The following is a 19,752-nucleotide window of genomic DNA, read 5'->3' as shown; positions in this document are numbered from 1 at the left end:
CTTTAATGAGAGAGTTGAAGAAGAACTAAGTACATGGGGAGGTATACCATGTGCATAGATTGGAAAACTTAATATATATAAGATATCAGAATTTCCCCAAAGGGTAAGTGGATTCAGTGTAATCCCAATGAAAATCCAGGAGGACTTTTCATAGAAATCAATAAACTGGTTGCAAAATTCATACAGGTAGGTAAAGGGCATATCATTGCCAGACCAGTTTTCAAAACAGTTTCAACACTGCTATGAAACTTCAATGACAAGACAGCGGAGTATTAGTGAATTCATAAATACATAGCTAAGAGGAAAATAATTCAGAACTAATGTGACACGTAAGTGCTTAACTAATTTCTAACATGTTACCGAGGTAAGCCAATGAACAGAAAATAAATTTTTCAACAAATGATATTGGAACCCTTGTTCATCTATGTGAAGAAAACAACAACAACAACAAATAAAAAACAAGTAAAAATCAATACGAACTACCATATATACAAATGAATTAAAAATGTTTTATAGGTCATAAATGTACAACTTAAGTGAAAGTTCTGGATGAAAATACAGAAGAAATTTTTTGTGACCTTGGGCTTGGCAAAGATTGCTCAATTAGGACACCAAAAACAAGTTCATAAAAGAAAGATTTGAGAAACTGCACTTTTTCAAATTTAACATTTCTCATCTTGCAAGACTAAAAAAAAATGGAAAATAGGAAATGTCAGGAAAATGGAAGGAAAAGCCATGTACTGGAAGAAAATATTTTCAAAAGACAAATCAGGGATAAGACTGGTGTTCAGAGTACTAAGAGAAATGTCACAACTCAGTAAGAAAATAAGCATAATTTAAAAAGGGAGGGGCACCAGGGTGGCTCAGTGGGTTAAAGCCTCTGACTTCTGCTCAGATCATGATCCCAAGGTCCTGGAATTGAGACCCACATAGGGCTCTTTGTTCAGCGGGGAGCCTGTTTCCTCATCTCTCACTGCCTGCCTCTGCCTACATGTGATCTCTGTCTGTCAAAAAAATAAATAAATAAAAATCTTTAAATAAAAATATAAAAAAGGAAAAGACAAAGAGTAGAATGTATTTTCAAAAGACAAATCAGGGATAAGACTGGTGTTCAGAGTACTAAGAGAAATGTCACAACTCAGTAAGAAAATAAACCCAATTTAAAAAAGGAAAAGACAAAAGTACAATTTGGGCTAAAATCATCTGAAATTTACTTCTCTGAATTATTTTATTTGTTACTTATCTTTAAGAAAAATTTTTTGAGGAATAATTTTTAAAATTTAAGAATATAAGGCATTCTACAAAATGATAGGTCAATGTTCTCAAGAAAAATTATCAATGTCATTAAAAACAAACAAGCAAAATGCAAGCAGAATAAAAAAGAGAGGCTGAGGCAGAGGGAGGCAATGCTGGACTTTACCCCAGGACCCTGGGATCATGTCCTGAACCGAAGACTTCACTAACTGAAACACCCAGGAGCCCAGGTCTTTTAGACTTTTATGTAAGGAAAATAAAAAAAAAAACAAAACATAAATACGGCAGAGGAGCCACATGAGCTCAGAGATGTAGAGAGGCAAAAATGGCACTGCTACAATTTTACAATAATATTTTAAAAAGTAGGAATGAAATTTAATATTTGTTTGAGTGCTTCATGGAATTGAGGTTGCAGGGTATATGAATTTTAGAAAAACTGGAGACAGACAGGCACTTGCAGGGGGAAACAGGAGGTGAGCCTTTGCTCACCTTGGACAGAAGTTGTCAAACACATCCACCTGATCTGATGATTCAAGTAGAATTTGTTAATGCAATAATAAAAGCTCCATAGACTGGAGGAAGAGTGTGAACCTTAGGAACATATAAGGGCTATTTTTGTGTCTTCTCCAGATCCCCACACAATTCTTCCATGGAAGATCAGGGACAGTCCAGAGAACGCTTCCCTTGGTGCTGCAGGAGGGAACAAGAGCTGCTATCCATCCAGAACTAATCTACCACCATAGAAAAATGTGACTTCATTGCAGAGGAAGGCCCTGGTGGAATCCCATGGCAGTTGAAGGAAGGCAAAGGAGGGAACCACTGAAACTTTGCCCAGAACATCTCCCCTCTGTCCAAAAGTAACAGGTTTTCATCTGCTCAAGGATGGGCATCCAACCACAGCTTGAAGTTGGTGAGTACCTCCTGCAGCTGGGGAAGGGAGACAAAGATTTAAATGTTCCACCTCCGGAAAAGAGGCGGGAATACTTGTGAAGGCCATGTCTTTAAGACACAGTTTCACTAAAAATTGAGACTTAGTAAAAATACCAGAGAATGTATGCTTCTGTGACCTTTCACCACCACATTAGCAAACCTTGGGCAAAAGTCACAGTGGGACAGAGCTCAGAGAGCTTCGAGAGACAGACCCTTTCTGGGCAGCAGAACAAGGAGAGGATTCAAAGACAGGTGAAGAGACAAAGACAAAATACAACTAGAAGACTTTTGGGTGTCTGGACTCTGATAAGAACAAATTCAAACCCTCATAACATAGCAACAACAAACTTCAAATCCAGCCTACTCCTGACCAGTTAACTTAAGCCAAGTGAGCCAAAGTCACTTTATCTTTATCCTTACCTCTGTGGGGACTAGGTTGCTTTCGGACATGTGAATTTTTTCTGTTTCTCCATATATAAGAAGTTTCCTGTGAAGGAAGCCATCCCAGTGTGTACAATGTTATACAATGAATGAATGAATGAATGAATGATGGAAATTATAAAGCCTTTGGAGTGATAGAGAACTTCTTTGAATTCTTGCTCAGCCACGTAACTGACACAATCCAGGGAAGTTACTCAGTCTTTCTCATGGGGTTGTTGGGGACTGAAGAAGGTTGCATATAGGACAGGTCGAGCACAGGGTCACCATATCACAGGGTCCTTTCCCATTACAACGGAACTGCTTCACTAACCCAGCTCAGATAACACAGGAACTCAGAGACTATTTAAATGTCACAATTTACATTGTCCTCCAAACAACAGTAAAGTTTGCTTTCTTTGGAAAAACTAAGAATTGTGAATAGGAAGAGAGTCCAGGGTAGTAAAAAAAAGGATTTTTTTCCTCCAAGATTTCTCTTACTCACAGCAGTGTTGTAACCTCATAACACCTAAAGTAATAACTATAGTAATTGTTCAAATTCTTCCAAATTGGTGAATTTTCTTCAGACTACTGATCACTGATCTATAAAATGTATGATGGTGTGTATAAAGTTCATTTTATAAATTATATAAAATGCATAAATTTCTGCATAAAGTTGTGGGATTATTATCTCATTGTTATTATATACAGTAATAAGTCTTTTCTTCCAGTTTTCCTGATAGCCTTATACTTCCCCACACGCTTACCAAATAAGATGAGAAGTCCATAACTCTGAGAGAAAAAGAGTTCAAGGATAGGTGGGTTTGAAGCAAAGCCTAAAGGAAGAAAGTGAATGTGTTGCCCCCAAAAGGAAGATAACATGGAGTTATTGTAACAGGGGTGTTTTGGTGCAGTCATCTGGGACCTGAGAGTTCTCTACGCCAGGAACATAGTAAAATGCCACTGAGACATATCTTACTGTGAAGGTCTTTCATTGGTTTTAAAACAAAACTTCCTCCCCAATCCTGGCCTCTGAAGAACAGGTTTGCTACTGCCTCCCCAATCCTGATGCATGCCCATCTTGGAGAAAATTCTGACTATTCCAGGGAAACACCAACCCCATGAATGAACATGTGACTCCAGCTTGATTTGTGTTGACTACACTCCTGTCTCTTGGGTTCACTATTTTCATGTCCACTGTCAATTTATGCAATTGCTTCTGACTTCTCTCCTTTGATTTTCAAATGAAGATCGCAAAACAAGAATTTCTCAGGATCAAGTCTCCTTTGCCAGAACAGCAGACAGAAGCATGCACGTATGATGCAGACTCTCTAGGGTTCTTGGAGAGCCCATTTGGCAGTGGTCCCAACAAAAAGGAGAGCTGCTGGAATGAATCCTGGATAGCTCACCCAGGATTATGAAGGACACAAGCCCAATTCCTGCTTGGGTTCAGATAAGAGTCTTTTCCTTGATAACCCTTAATGTCATTAAGTCTCAGGAAGTCTTCCCCCATCCCCCACTATTGTGCAGGCTGGGATCTTGCAATGTCACAGAGTCAGAAGGTATCTGTAAGGAAACCTTCTCCATTACTAACCCTCAACTCCTTTCTCACTTGAGCAGCCACAGCAGACCCTTTCTGGCTCTTAATCACAGCTTCATAAGCTGTTGGAACAGGAGCAGCCTTTTGCACATAAGTAGCTTAATGCTCACACAGCAGATGGGGTGTGGGAAACCAGGGAGGGCAATTGCCTTGCCCAAGCTACTTATCCACAGAGGCAAAGTCGCAGGTATATTTCCAAAGATCACAGAATAGTTTCCAAGAGGCTTCTTCTTTCAAGGTAACAGAGGGTTTGTTTTCCAATTTGAGATTTAATAAAGAATCAATTTTTCTGTGGGAGATAGAATTCTACAATTTTTCCCTTTTATTCCAGGAAAATATTATCATCACAGAAAGTATATTCTCTTTTTGCTTTCCTTGGTGAAGATTTGTGTTGCTGAATGGTAAACGTGGCTTACTAAAAAATGCAGACCATTGTCCATATTTCTCAATTATGTTTCTGTTGACATGTTAGCTTTTTCAGTTAGTGAAGCCTATCCCCTTCAGAAATATAACCCTAAACTGCAGTAGGCCAGTGTTTGTGAGAACAGAAGAGGTTTCCTTTGATGCATTTCTGAGCAGTTTCACATACTTGAACACCTGGAAATCAAAACCTCTTAATTCTCTGAAAACTGTTTCTGGTAATTTAGAAAAGTCATTGGTTGACTCTTGGTCCTGATCTTTTCTTTTCTTTTCTTTTTCTTTCTTTCTTTCTTCCTTTCTTATTTCACTTTCTTTCACCTTCCCTCCCCTTCTCTCCCTCCCTCCCTCTCATTCTCTCTTCCTTCCTTCCTTCCTTTCTTCCTTTCTCTATTTCTTTCTCTCTCTCACTCTTTCTTTCTGTCTCTCCCTCCCTCCGTCCCTCCCTCCCTCCCTTTCGCTCTCTTTTTATTTGCTTTCTTCATCTCAGTTTTCTATCAGCATTTTCCAGGATTGTTGCCTCCATCAAAGCAGACATTTTGATCAATTAATCTGAGGCAAATTTATAAAATATGAGATGCCATGAAGCCTATATTCAAGAACTTTTAATGACCTCAAAAGACCAAACTGCCAGTACCAGGTTTCTACCTGCTGGCCCTGACAAGAACCTCAGGAGAAGGCTTACATTTCTGTGGAAGCTCTAATCAGTGTGGTAACCGTTAACCAGGCTGGATCAAGATATCTGTAGAAGGAACTAAGCTTATAATAACTTCTCTTGGTAAGTAACTTCGTTATTTTTAGGTACTCTGAATGAAAAACTGATAGGTGCTTTTTAGAAAAAAATGTGAAATCAACTTAGCATTTAGACAGTAATTTCGCAGCTAATAAATATTTCCAAATATAGCAACAAAACTTTCAGGTGTGTATGGAAATAAACTACTTTGTGAATGGTTTATTTACTTCCTTGCTTGCAAGCATATTGAAATTCTACTTGTAGAAAATATACACACAAAACTATAGCTGGAGGCTTGAAATTAAAATGTATCTGAGACCATGTCTGTGACATATTTGTGTAAGTTATTTATTCAAGATGTTTTTCATGTAGGTGGCGTTTTAAGTGAGACACTCTTTGATGAAGTACCTATAGTCTTAATAGTGCTCCTTTCTTAATGAATACTGTTCCTTTCTCTAATAATCTGCAAAGCCTATGTTATTAGTTTTGATCTCATCTTTAAGAACAGTGCAAAAAATTTAACTCTTCCAGTGGATAATTATAGAACATCAATAAATCAACATAATGTTATTACTCTAGTTTCTTAGTGAGTAGGCTGAATTTAATCAAAATCCATGCTCTCGTGGCTTTTGTACTATTGCCTAGAGATGGTCCAGTTTAATGGAATTTGTGAGCTCAGAAAACCATTTCATCTCCAGAGTCCATGGAAAGAAGCTGTCAGCATGGTTTTACATCCTTGTTTGTTCACAGTTTCTATGCTTGACACTAGAGGTAAAAGGGTGCACAAGACACAGTCACAACACTCAAAAAGCTTGTAGCTAGTGGATAAGTATTCTAGATTGCAACTTGATGGAGCCCCATGTATTTTGGCCTGTGATTGCCAGACATATAAAATGTCAGATTCAGGAACTCCTTTGCTTTCTTAATTTATATAATAAATATGTATTGCTTATAAAATCTACATATTTTAGCAGAAAATTTGATTAAGGTGCCCCAAACCATCGAATTAAAGACATTAATACTATTAACTAATATTTAGTGAGTGTCAGATACCATACTGCCTTGTTTCTGTGCCTTGTCTCAATCCTTAAGAGCATTATACGGGGGATCTTCTTATTCCAATTTCACTGATGGGAACCTGAGACTTAGAGAGTCAGTTATTTGACTACATTCACATGACTAGTTACTATGGCAAAGTTGGGGACCCGATAGATACTTGTTTGTTCCCTACTGCATGGTCTAACCATTATATGCTATGAGAAACATTAAGCCATAAATGTATTCTGAATATATAGTCTTTTATAGTCTGACCTTTTAAATACACTATGCAGTTGAATGTGTAACGTGATAGCTCAAAATTTGTATGACTCTTCATGCAGAAAACAATGCTTCTGTTTCTCATCATGGCACTAAAATTGCTTCTCTTCCTCCCAAGACATCAAGTAAGTCATGTTGAATATGCATTTATTAATTCTCACAATGTGATGCTTAGGGTATTTTTATAAAGGGACAAGTCCTTTTGAGACCATTCCTTTCTATCTTTCTGCATTGGGTTAAATCTGCTGGGACTCTGGAAGCTGGCAGAAGAACAGGAGCAGCTGTGCTGTATGCAGGACTCAGCTGGGGACCTGGGAGCTGCCTCTGCCCTCCTGCTGGGACAGCAGCAGAAAGACCAAACCAAGTTAGGATCTTCTGGTGAGCAGCTCAGGGTTTTAAATCAATATCCTGGAACTTGTCAGGTCAATCTGAAGTTCAAAGGAACAGTATTTCAGCAATAAATTGGTTAATATCTCTCACTCTTTAATAACTCATGTGTTCTTGTACCAGTGAGGGCTGAATTCTGGAAAGAATTTAATTATAATCAAGCCAGATAACCACTCCTCAGTGTGTAGAGATAAAAAAATATATATATCTATATATAATATTGAATATTCATATATTAAATTTTTAAATATTAACTTAAAATTATTTAATTTTTAAATATTTATTTCTTAATATTATTTCTATCTTTATCCTTGTTAAAATCACAGAAATAGTAACCATAAATTACACTCTAGGAAAAGAACTGATATGATACATGAAAACCTTTTAAGAAAAATGATTTAGAAGTTTCAGGAACACGGTGACTAAAGGTAAAATCAGACTCTCCAATGTGTGTGATTGAGATGGAAAAGACAGACCCAAGCTATCCAGGCAGAAGAGGGGTCAGGTCATCCATTCTTGACTATGTTCATATCTAACGTGAGTTTGCTTGAGATTCATCTTTATTTAATGTTAGCAGTGCCTATTTATATGTATATTTACATAAATATTAAAAGAATACAGAGACATTTTAAAGGAGGCACTCAGGAAGTTTTCTGTAAAAGCTTTTCAGACAGTGTAGCTGGAATAGCTGGTGGTACAAAAAAGTGCTTGGTCCTGGCACATTGTTCAGGGTTACAGGTAAGATATTTTAAAATTCTTCCCTATAAGGTAGGGAGAGGATGTAGGTGATGTGGGTCGGGGTGGGAGGCAGGGTAGGTGCTGGTGCTGGCTCAGAATTCTAAGTTTGGTCCGAGTTTGGTCATAAATATCAGTGGGTTACTAGAAGAGGTTGTTGACTCTGTCCCAGTCCTGGGGGTAGTTGTGCCTGATCTAGCTTGGAGGACATTCACAAGGAGCCAACTAGCTAGAGCATCTGGAGTTTCTAAGGGGTGGAGCCGTTAATCCCTTAGGGATTTCTTTGTTGAGAGATTTGTAAAGAAATTTGTGTATCTTATTTATTAGATTCTAAAACTAACCAAACGAAAGGAATGAACAAAAATTGATAAACTTGCATTTTTGTGTGAAGGCAATTCATATCAGATATCGACATATTTAACTGTACAAACATATCCAACAATGTCAAAGCTAGGTTTGGTTTTTCTAAATTCGGCCTAGTAAATTTTTTCATTCTTCATTAGACTTAGAGATAAAATTTTGCCTGGATGAGGGAGAACATCTCACACGGATGTTTCTACCCTACAGGATCTAGTTGAATAAGTGTTTTCAAAGAATTTTCATAAGGCTGGTGAAACTTTGGAAAAATGAAAGGAATGACATATTTTGGTGTTTTTCTTGCTGTCATTATAGGCACACATGGATTCACAAATTGAAAAGCAACTTTCTAGTCCTGTTTTTTTCCCAATTGACTGCAATATTAACTTTAGCTATCTAATTAATGATGTAATTCAGAAGGTCCTGAAAACTTGTTTTGGGAGATTGTGGTGCAGAGAAAATGTGGAGTTTTAATTCAGGATCTATCACTTTCTATACAATCATTCTTCAGCAAATAAATTTAGAGTTATTGATTATGACTTTCTTAAAGTTATAAAGTTATAAAAATATATGCCCACTAGGGAAAAATGGAAAAGAGAAAAAAATAAAGTGTTAAAGATTTATAATGACATATATACTGTTAACATTTGCTGTATTTCCATCCATTCTGTCAATGTAGCCACCATCTCAAGTAGATGTTGTGAAAATAAATGAAATTAAATATGAAAATATCTACTGCATAAGTTGGGACATGACCCATCATTAAAAAAGTCAGTCCTACAAATTCCAATTGTCACCCAGTGGAGTTCTTCTTAAATCGGGAGTATAGAGAAATGTATTCATTTTGTTCTAGTCTACAGGACACTTTAGAACAATTTGGTCAGGATTTGCCGAATACTTTCAATTTCTTAGACTCATTGTTACATGTTTCTAAAAATAAGCAGAATGTAGTAAGCAATATCTCATATATTGTTAGCTTCAACCTAAGCCAATCTCTCCCTTTCCAGTGGAAATGTCTGGATGTAAATAAGGGAGAGGTTTTATAATTGAATATATAAAATTATACTAATGTACATAAAAATCAAATATTTACTTTTTTAAATAAAATGTTGTATTTTTTATTTATTTGAGAGCCAGAGCATGCACGCATGAGAAACAGAGAGAAAGAGAGAGCACACAGGAACTGGGGAGAGAGCAGACAGAGAAGGAGAAGCAGACTCCCACTGATCAGGGATCCCACGGAAATGTGTTCTATCCCAGGACTCTGGGGTCATGACCTTGGTCATGACACTTAACAGACAGAGACACCCAGGCATCTCTCACATATTCACTTTTAATAGTTTATGTCTTCATTGGGCGCCTGGGTGGCTCAGTGGGTTAAGTCACTGCCTACGGCTCAGGTCATGATCTCAGGGTCCTGGGATCAAGTCCCACATCGGGCTCTGCTCAGCAGGAAGCCTGCTTCTCTCTCTCTCTCTATCCCTCTGCCTACCTCTCTGCCTACTTGTGATCTCTCTCTGTCAAATAAATAAATGAAATCTTTTTTTTTTTTTTTTTTTTTTCAGCGTAACAGTATTCATTCTTTTTGCACAACACCCAGTGCTCCATGCAAAACGTGCCCTCCCCATCACCCACCACCTGTTCCCCCAACCTCCCACCCCTGACCCTTCAAAACCCTCAGGTTGTTTTTCAGAGTCCATAGTCTCTTATGGTTCGCCTCCCCTCCCCAATGTCCATAGCCCGCTCCCCCTCTCCCAATCCCACCTCCCCCCAGCAACCCCCAGTTTGTTTTGTGAGATTAAGAGTCATTTATGGTTTGTCTCCCTCCCAATCCCATCTTGTTTCATTTATTCTTCTCCTATCCCCCTACCCCCCCATGTTGCTTCTCCATGTCCTCATATCAGGGAGATCATATGTGTCGGAGAGCTCGCAGGTATAAATGAAATCTTTTTAAAAATAGCTTATATCTTCATTGGACTATGCCTATAAATTAAAATTATATTATTGCAAATAACACCTGAGAAATACTACTTTTTGTGCCTCAAATTTCTATAAAAATTGTGTTCAGATTCTTCACAAGCTTCTAAAATGTATACATTAGAACAAATTTCTGAGTCACTTTAGGGTCGGAATGTAAGTTTGGGGTTGCCATTATGATGAGAGCATTGGATATTTAATTGAAAGACATTTATCCACTAGAAAATAAAAGCCTTTTTTCATTTATTCTGTCATTATGTATATGTACAATGTAAGCATATGGTATAGAGTCCCAGGTATATTTAGTCCCAGGTAATATTTACCAAATCCATCTGAAACTTCTTAATTTTTTTTTTTACTGGTACTACCTCTAAACTAGATTTAATTGAGTTTATTTTAGGTTAATATCATGTCCAAGTGCATTGTTTAATCAAAGTAGAGTATTAGAAGACCATTTTTTAAAATGAGAAGTTGCCCAAACTGAAACATAAGGCAACCTCTGTTTTATGAGGCATAATTTGGGGGATGAAAGCTTCCTCTTATGCTCTGACATTTCAGTGTGTTTGAATTCTGAATGTCTTGTATTTATATCACAGAGTGGGATTTTCAAACTTCTTCTCCCATTTTTCCTTTTTTTATTATTATGTTAGTCACCATACAGTACATGATTAGTTTTTGATGTAGTGTCTCCCATTTTTCATGTCAACTTCAAGGTAGACCTCACTAAATTATCAGGCTCCGGGCAGAAACAGAAAGGAGCTCTAATATACAAACTATTTTTCATTTACTAATACTGCCTATTTACAAAATCTGTTTGAGAAGGCCTAAAATAAAATATGCAAGTACAGTTCGGCAATGAAATAAAAATAGATCAAAAACATTAAGGGAGGGGCGCCTGGGTGGCTCAGTGGGTTAAAGCCTCTGCCTTCAGCTCGGGTCATGATCCCAGAGTCCTGGGATCGAGCCCCACGTCCAGCTCTCTGCTCTGCAGGGAGCCTGCTTCCTCCTCTCTCTCTGCCTGCCTCTCTGCCTAGTTGTGATTTCTCTCTGTCAAATAAATAAAAAAAAAAAAATTAAGGGAAGTAGAAGAAAAAAGGTCCGTGATTATCTAGTACAAAGTGTAGGGTACAATTTTATGTTCAAAGGTAGGAGAAACATGTATTAGAATACATACTTTTTATTAACTGAAAAAAATGAAGCATACCAAATTTTCACACATGTTGTTTTCCCCACCACGACATGAGAAAAAGACTGCAGTGCATGAGTCCTTTAGCAGGAATGTGAAGTCAAAGAGTGGGCATTTCCTTCCACATATATTTTAGGAAATGGAAGAAATGATCTTTAACAAACGCATTTCATACTCCCACTGCATCTTTACTGTGGGCATCATGGCATTTAATGTCATTCACAGATGGTGACCTTCAGTAGACCTGGTCAGGCAGGTGACAGTCTAGTGATCTAACATGACATAGGTCCAATTGTTATCCCCAAATACTGCATTCCCATTAGTAAGGGAAAGTTTTGTCCCATGAGAAAAAATGTCATGTTGGAGTAAAAATAATCACAGATAAATTGCTAATAATTATGGTAATGTTAATTATAATAATACTGTCTAATTTTCATAGCATGTTTAGATGCGGAAATCTTAGAAGAGATTTTTCTGTCAATCCTTCTGGTAAAGGTCGGCATAGACTACATTGTGCAAACACTGTAACAGCATCCGACCTTGTGTTCAAGTGGATTTGCATGAAGTGCTCATGCAGAACATGTGTAATAGTCTTGAAAGAATTTGACTCAAGAACAAAGTTGATCAGGTAGCTTGTGTGAGTTGACACATTGTCTCTTCTGAGGGAGAAAGTGTGTTGTCAGAGAGTCTGGACTTTGGAATCTGACGTACCTGAGCTCCAGCTCCACTTGTTGTTTTTGTGAACTTGGGTGATTATTTTTTGGTCTCAGCTTCCTAATCCAAAGATGGGATAACAGGATATATGAGTAGGGGCATATGCAAATTAAATGAGAGACTGTAAATAAGGTACTTTGCACATAACACATAACAGGTGCTGCATACATGTTGCCTCATTTCAAATCTAGAGGGAGAATCGCATCCAGATTCACAGTACCATACTTAATTGAAAGTGTCATTGCATTTGGTTAATTTATATATAATTCACACAGCTTTATATTCATCAAATATATAAGCTCAGGCAGTCTACTGGAAAATTTTTCTGATTATGAATAATATAAATATATTAGAAGAAATTATTTACTTTGTAAACCGGTTTCTATTTTGTAAATCAATGAAATGATTGCAGCCATAAAAAACACTCTTAATAAGTTTAATAAAGAATAGTGAAGGGCACCTGGGTGGCTCTTCTATAAAGCAACTGGTCACGATTGTGGAATTGAGCCCTGACCACTGTGTTGGACTCCAGGCTGAGTGTGGAGCCTGCTCAGGATTCCCACTCCCCTTCTTGTTCTGCCTCTCCCTGACCACTCTCTCTCTCTAAAATAAATAAATAACATCCTAAAAAAAGGAAAGTTGAAAAGAATATATAGTATAAATTCTATAAAATATAGGCACAAATCATAAAAAATGAAGAATATTACTTAATGCTCAGTTAACTATCACATTGAAAAAGTTATGGAAGTTCAAGATACCTTTTATCCTGAAAAGAATGAAACCCCAGGACTCTAGATAAAGAAAAGTGACAGGAGATAGGCATAATGTCTTACCATCCAGATTTTCCCAAGCTCAGGATTGGATTATCAAGTTCTTTACTTTGATGAATCAGAAGTATTCCTAACAGAAACCAAACGTCATAAGATGAAAATGAGATTCTTTAATGTATTGAGTAGGGGCAAAAATTACGGGGATACCATGTACTTTGAAAAATAAATCTTGCTTCATATAATGTGCTTTTTAAATTAAAAACCAAAATATATGGTTGAGGAAAAATACAGTGTCTTCTATTATATTCAGCAAAATACTATTTGTACTATAAGGAAGATGTACAAAATTAAAACAAGTGCATTATGATCTAATACCTATTTGCAGCATGAATTTAAAAACTCATCATTGTTTACTCATGTAGTATAAAAACCGAGAGCTGTGGTGCACAGGCAAAAATTCTGAGGAATTTTTTGTCCTTTCTTCTCAAAGGAGAAATCCTAGTCTTTTCTTAGGAAATGGCCATGAAATTATAATTCTACCTCCAAACTACTGGAAAGAGAAAATTAATAAAGGATTTGTGTTTCAGTTTGGACTCAAATCGGAATGAGTATTATTATTTAAAATTAATTAATAATGAATGTATATCCAAAGACTATCCCAGTCTCCAAGTGAAATGCCCTTGAGAACCATGATATTTCATTATATAATTTCACATTCTATTTATAAGAAACTCTGACCAGAACAGTTAACATTACAACATTATATGTGACTTTATTCAGCAGGTGAAATGAAAGAAAATTGAGGGGTACTACAACAAGTTCAGCAGTCTTAGAGGGCAGATTCAGATTTGGAGGGAATTGCTAAGAGTCAAAATGTGGTGTCTTCTCAGTAAAGTTTCAACCCCAAATGAAATTCCAATATAAAATTAGCTTTTAGGGAACATTTCCTGAAGCAAAACAAAATTCTGACCATTACATTAATTGATTACGTTACTCTAAGAACATTTCTGAAAATAATCAATTTTATTTTCAAATAGAAGTTTTGTGTATATGGCCATTTTGTTTCTAAATTTCAGGCATTGTAAATTATTTGGAGGTGCAGCATTAAACACTGTCCTACTCAAAATCCCACAGTAGTTCAGATATGAGAACAAGATGTTCTATAAAATCAGAAATCGAGGAGAAGAATTCTAGTATTCAGGAATGGGCTTGGAACCCCTATTTGTAACTAAAAGAGTAACTTGATAGATTTCCATTCAAACAAGTGACTGTATTGTTTAAAAATATTCCATGTTTTGATCTAGGCTCTTTCACTTAATGTCTGTGACTTTTCACGTTTCATAACCTCTAGATGCTCTTTTCCCATGGAAACTAAGAAAATAAGCACCTCATAACCCTCTGCACATGAAAAGCTACAGCAAGCATTAATTCTATAGCAACTTTCCTCCCCTTTACTATGTGCTGGTTGTTTCCAAACCACACAATGTTTGTGTTTCTCTAGTTATGTTCTAATTGTTGTTCCATTTTCTTCAACAGATAAAAGTCCTGATGAAGATATTTCTCCCAAGCCCACAGTTTTTCTTCCTTCAGTTGCTGAAGTAGAAGTCCATAAGGCTGGAACATATCTTTGTCTTCTTGAGGACTTTTTCCCTGATGTTATCAAGGTAGATTGGAAAGAAAGGGATGACAAAACAATTCTGAAATCTCAGCAGGGAGACACCATGAAGACTAAGGGCACATACATGAAATTCAGCTGGCTGACTGTGACTGGAGCATCAATGGATAAAGAACACAAATGTATCGTCAACCACCAAATTAATAGCAGAGAAGTTGTTCAAGAGCTTCTTTTTCCTTCAATAAAAAAAGGTATGTGCACATAAAAATGAATACAATCACACAGAACACTTTGTTTCAAAGGGAAAACCCTACCTATTCTGTTAAGCATTTTTTTAAAGAATTTATTTATGTATTTCACAGACAGAGGTCACAAGGAGGCAGAGAGACTGGCAGAGAGAGAGACGAAGGGAAGCAGGCTCCCTGCTGAGTAGAGAGCCTGATGCAGGGCTCAATTCCAGGACTCATGACCTGACCTGAGCCTAAGGCAGAGGCTTTAACCCACAGAGCCACCTTGGTGCCCCTTTTCTGTCAAGTATTAATGAAAACAAATATATATAATATTTCCTCTAATGTTGTTTTATTTAATGATGGCATAAATGTCCCGCTATTTCCCAACAGAATTCAAATAGTATGGGCTTTGAAGGCACCCGGATACCTCACTCAGTTGAGTATCTACTCCTCATTTATTTAGCTCAGGTCAAGATCTCAGGCTCTTGAGATCAAGACCATCGTTAGGCTCCATGTTCAGCAGAGTCTGCTTGAGTTTCTTTCTGTCTGCCTCTTCTCCCTGTGTTCTTTCTTTCTCAAAATAAATAATGAATCTTTAAAAAAAAATAGTATGGCCTATGGAACATACAGAGAAAAAAAGAAAGACAAACTCACTTAGCCTTTCTCACATCAGTTTCATCATCCAAAATATTATTGTCACAGTGATATAGTTTCTACTTATTGTATGGATTAAATGAAACAATACATGTGAAAGCACCTAGCAACCTTGCACATAAGAAAGGTTCAGAGAGGGGCACCTGGGTGGCTCTGTTGGTTAAATGACTGCCTTTGGCTCAGGTAATGATCCTGAAGTCCCAGGATCAAGTCCCACATGAGGGTCCCTACTCAGCAGGGAGTCAGCTTCTCCCTCTGACTCTACCCTCTCTCTCTCTCACTCCCTTACAAAAAAAAAAAAAAAAAAAAAAAAAAAAAAAAACTTTAAAAAATTATTTCAGAGCAATATCCTCACTTTATTTTTTCAGTGTTACAAGATTCATTATTTATGCACCACACTCACTGCTCCATGCAATACGTGCCCTCCTTAATACCCATCACCCAGCTCACCCATCACCCACTCCCCTCCGAAGCCCTCAGTTTCTCTCCAAGAGTCCACAGTCTCTCATGATTCATCTCCCCCTCCAATTTACTCCAATTCACATTTCCTTTCCTTCTCCTAATATTCTCCCTGTTATTCCTTATGCTCTACAAGTAAGTGAAACCATATGAGAATTGACTTTCTGCTTGGTTTATTTCACTCAGCATAATCTCCTCAAGTCCTGTCCATGTTGATTCAAAAGTTGGGTACTCATCCTTTTTGATGACTGGGTAATATTACAATTCAATATATGGACCATACCTTCTTTATCCATTCATCTGTTGAAGGGCCTATTGGCTCTTTCCACAGTTTGGCGATTGTGGCCATTGTTGCTATGAACACTGGGCTATATATGGCCCTTCTTTTCATTACATCTGTATCTTTAGGGTAAATACCCAGGGGTGCAATTGCAGGGTCATAGGGTAGCTCTATGTTTACTTTCTTGAGGAATCTCCACACTGTTTTCCAAAGTGGCCGCACTAACTTACATTGCCAGCAGCACTGTTTGAGCGTTCCCCTTTCTCTACATCCTCTCCAGTGCTTGTTGTTTCCTATCCTGATGATTTTGACCATTCTAACTGGCATAAGACTGTATCTCAATGAGGTTTTGATTTGAGTTTCCCTGATGGCTAATGATGATGAGCATTTTTCCATGTGTCTGTTAGCCATTTGTATGTCCACTTTGGAGAACTGTCTATTCATGTCTTATGTCCATTTTTTGACCTGATTATCTCTTTTTTGGGTGCTGAGTTTGAGGAGTTCTTTATAGATTTTGGATATCAGCCCTTTGTCTATAGCATCATTTGCAAATATCTTCTCCCATTCAGTGAGTTTCCTCATAGTTTTGTTGACTCTTTCCTTTGCTGTGCAGTGGGGTTTTACCATGATGTAGTTGAAAAGTTCACTTTCACTTTTGTTTCCTTTGCCTTTGGAGACATGTCTTGAAAGAAATTGCTGTGGTCGATGTTGAAGAGGTTACTGCCTATGTTCTCCAGGATTTTGATGGATTTCTGTCTCACATTGAGGTCTTTCATCCATTTCAAGCTTATCTTTGTGCATGGTATAAAAGAATGGTCGAGTTTCATTCTTTTCTATGTAGCTGTCCTATTTCCCCACCACCATTTATTGTAGAGACTGTCTTTCCTCCCCTGGATATTTTTATTTTCCTGCTTTATCAAAGATTAGTTGACCATGAGTTGAGGATCCATATCAGGGCTCTCTATTCTGTTCCATTGATCTATGTTTCTGTTTTTGGGCCAGTACCATGCTGTCTTAGTGATCACAGCTTTGTAATATAGCTTGAAATCAGGCAACATGATGCCCCAAGCTTGGTTTTTCATTTTCACCATTTCCTTGGCAATACGGGGTCTTTTCTTATTTGAAACAAATTTTAAGATTGTTTGTTTCAGAACTTTGAAAAATGCCTGCGAAATTTTGATCTGGATGGCATTGGAAGTATAGATTGCTCGGGCTGTAGAGACATTTTAACAATGTTTATTCTTCCAATACATGAGCATGGAATATTTTTCCATCTTTTTGTGTCTTCTTCAATTTCTTTCATGAGCGTTCTATAGTTCCTCCAGTACAGATCCTTCACCTCTTTGATTAGGTTTGTTCCCAGGTATCTTGTGGTTTTAAGTGCTCTAGTAAATGGAATCGATTATCTAATTTCCCTTTCTATATTTTCATTGTTAGTGTATAAGAAAGCAACTGATTTCTGTTCCTTGATTTTGTATACTGCCACATTACTGAATTGGGTGTGGAATCTTTTGGGTTTCCCATATAAAGTATCATGTCATCTGCGAAGAGAATGAGTTTGACTTCTTTGCCAATTTGCATACATTTTATATCTTTTTGTTGTCTGATTGCTGTTGCTAGGATCACTACTATGATGTTGAACAACAGTAGCAAGAGTGGGCATCCTTGTTGTCTTTCTGATCTCAGTGAGAATGCTGTCAAGTTTTCCATATGAGAATGATATTCACTGTGGGATTTTCATAGACAGATTTTATGAAGTTGAGGAATGTTCCCTCTATCCCTATACTCTGAAGAGTTTTAATCACAGAAGAATGCTGTATTTTGTCAAATGCTTTTTCTGCATCAATTGAGAGGATCCTGTGTTTCTTCTCTCTTCTCATATTGATTTGTTCTATCACATTGATTGATTTACAAATGTTGAACCAAACTTGCACCCCAGGGGTAAATCCCACCTGGTCATGGTGGATAGTCACTTTAATATACTGTTGCATCCTATTTGCTAGGATCTCGTTGAGAATCTTGGTGTCCATATTGGTCAGGGACATTGTTCTAAAATTCTCCTTTTTGATGGGAGCTTTACCTGGTTTGGGGATTAGGGTAATGCTGCCTCCATAGAAAGAGTCTGGAAGTTTTCATTCTGTTTCTATTTCTTGAAAGAATGTCAGGAGAATAGGTATTATTTCTTCCTTGAATGTTTGATAGATGTCCCCAGGGAATCTGTCAGGTCTGGACTCTTGTTTATTTCGAGGTTTCTAATCACTGTGTCAATCTCGTTACTAGATATTGGTGTATTCAGGCTGTCAATTTCTTCCTGTTTCAGTCTTGGAATTTATAGGTCTCCAGGAATGCAAACATTTTTATGTTGCTTAACTTACTGGCATACAGTTGTTGATAACAATTTCTGATGATTGTTTCTATTTTCTAGGTGTTAGTCATTATCACTTCCATTTCAGTTATAACTTTGTTCATTTGGGTCCTTTCTCTTTTCTTTTGGATTAGTCTGGCCAGTGGTTGATCGACCATATTAATTGTTTCAAAGAACCAGCTTCTATTTCATTGATGTGTTCTACTGTATCTCTAGATTCTAACTCATTGATCTCTACTCTAACCTTAATGATTTTCCTTCTTGTGTGTGTGGTTGGCTTAATTGGTTTTTGATTCCCCATTATTTAAGCTGTAAGGAGAATTTGTGTATTTGGGATTTTTAAATTTTATTTGACTGAGGCTTGGATGACTATATATTTTCCCCTTAGGACTGCCTTTGCCATATCCTATAGGTTTTGGACTGATGATTCTTCATTCTCATTGGTTTCCTTGAGTATTAAGTTCTTTTTTGATTTCCTGGTTGATCCAAACATTTTTGAACAGGATGGTCTTCAGCTTCCAAGTGTTTGAATTCCTTCCAAACTCTTTCTTGTGGTTGAGCTCCAATGTCAAAGCATTGTGGTCTAAGACTATGCAGAAAATAAACTTAGTATTCTGGTATTGGTTCAGCACTGATTTGCAACACATTATGTGGTCTATTCTGGAGAAAATTTCATGTGCTTTCAAGAAGAATGAGTATTCTGTTGTTTTATGGTGGAATGTTTTCTATATATCTATGAGGTCCATCTGATCCAATGTTTCATTCAAAGATCTTGTTTCTTTGATGATTTTCTGCTTAGATGATCTTTCTGTTGCTGGGGTGGTGTGTTAAGATGTCCAAAAATTATGTATTCATATCAATGTGACTCTTTCTTTTGATTAACCGCTGGCTTATGTAGTTGACTGCTCCAATGCTAGGGACATAAATACTTAACAATTGTTAGATCTTCTTGGTGGACAGACCCTTTAAGAATGATGTAGTGTCCTTTTGTATCTCTGAATACAGTCTTTAGCTTAAAATCCAATTTATTTGATATAAGATTCACTACTCCAGCTTTCTTTTGAGGCTGGTCACTTTCAGTCTAGGTTTATCTTTAGGTTCCAAATATGTCTTTTATAGACAGCATATGGGTGGGTCCTGTCGTTTTATCCAGTCTGCAACCTTGTGCCATTTTATGGGTGCATTTAGGTCATTCACATTGAGAGTGATTATCAAAAGATAAGTTTTTATAGTCATGATGTTGCCTATGAAGTCCTTGTTTCTATAGATTGTCTCTATAAATTTCTGTTCTATGTTACTCTTGGGTTCTTTTTTTTATAGAACCCTCCTTAATATTTTTTGTAGTTCCAGCTTTA

The 19,752-nt window shown here is 37.1% G+C and overlaps 1 gene segment (V, D, J or C); it reads left to right on the top strand.

Annotated features, from left to right (window-relative positions):
* Positions 1-19,752, top strand: part of LOC123952181 — a 129,299-nt gene that overhangs the window by 25,068 nt on the left and 84,479 nt on the right. The window contains 2 exon segments of the C gene segment in view: positions 5,346-5,396; positions 14,331-14,660. Coding sequence covers positions 5,346-5,396; positions 14,331-14,660 — 381 coding nt within the window.

The sequence above is a fragment of the Meles meles genome, chromosome 10 (genome assembly GCF_922984935.1).
Source record: "Meles meles chromosome 10, mMelMel3.1 paternal haplotype, whole genome shotgun sequence".
NCBI lineage: Eukaryota > Metazoa > Chordata > Mammalia > Carnivora > Mustelidae > Meles > Meles meles.
Note: the sequence above shows the minus strand (reverse complement) of the source record. Positions and strands in the feature narration are given on the sequence as shown.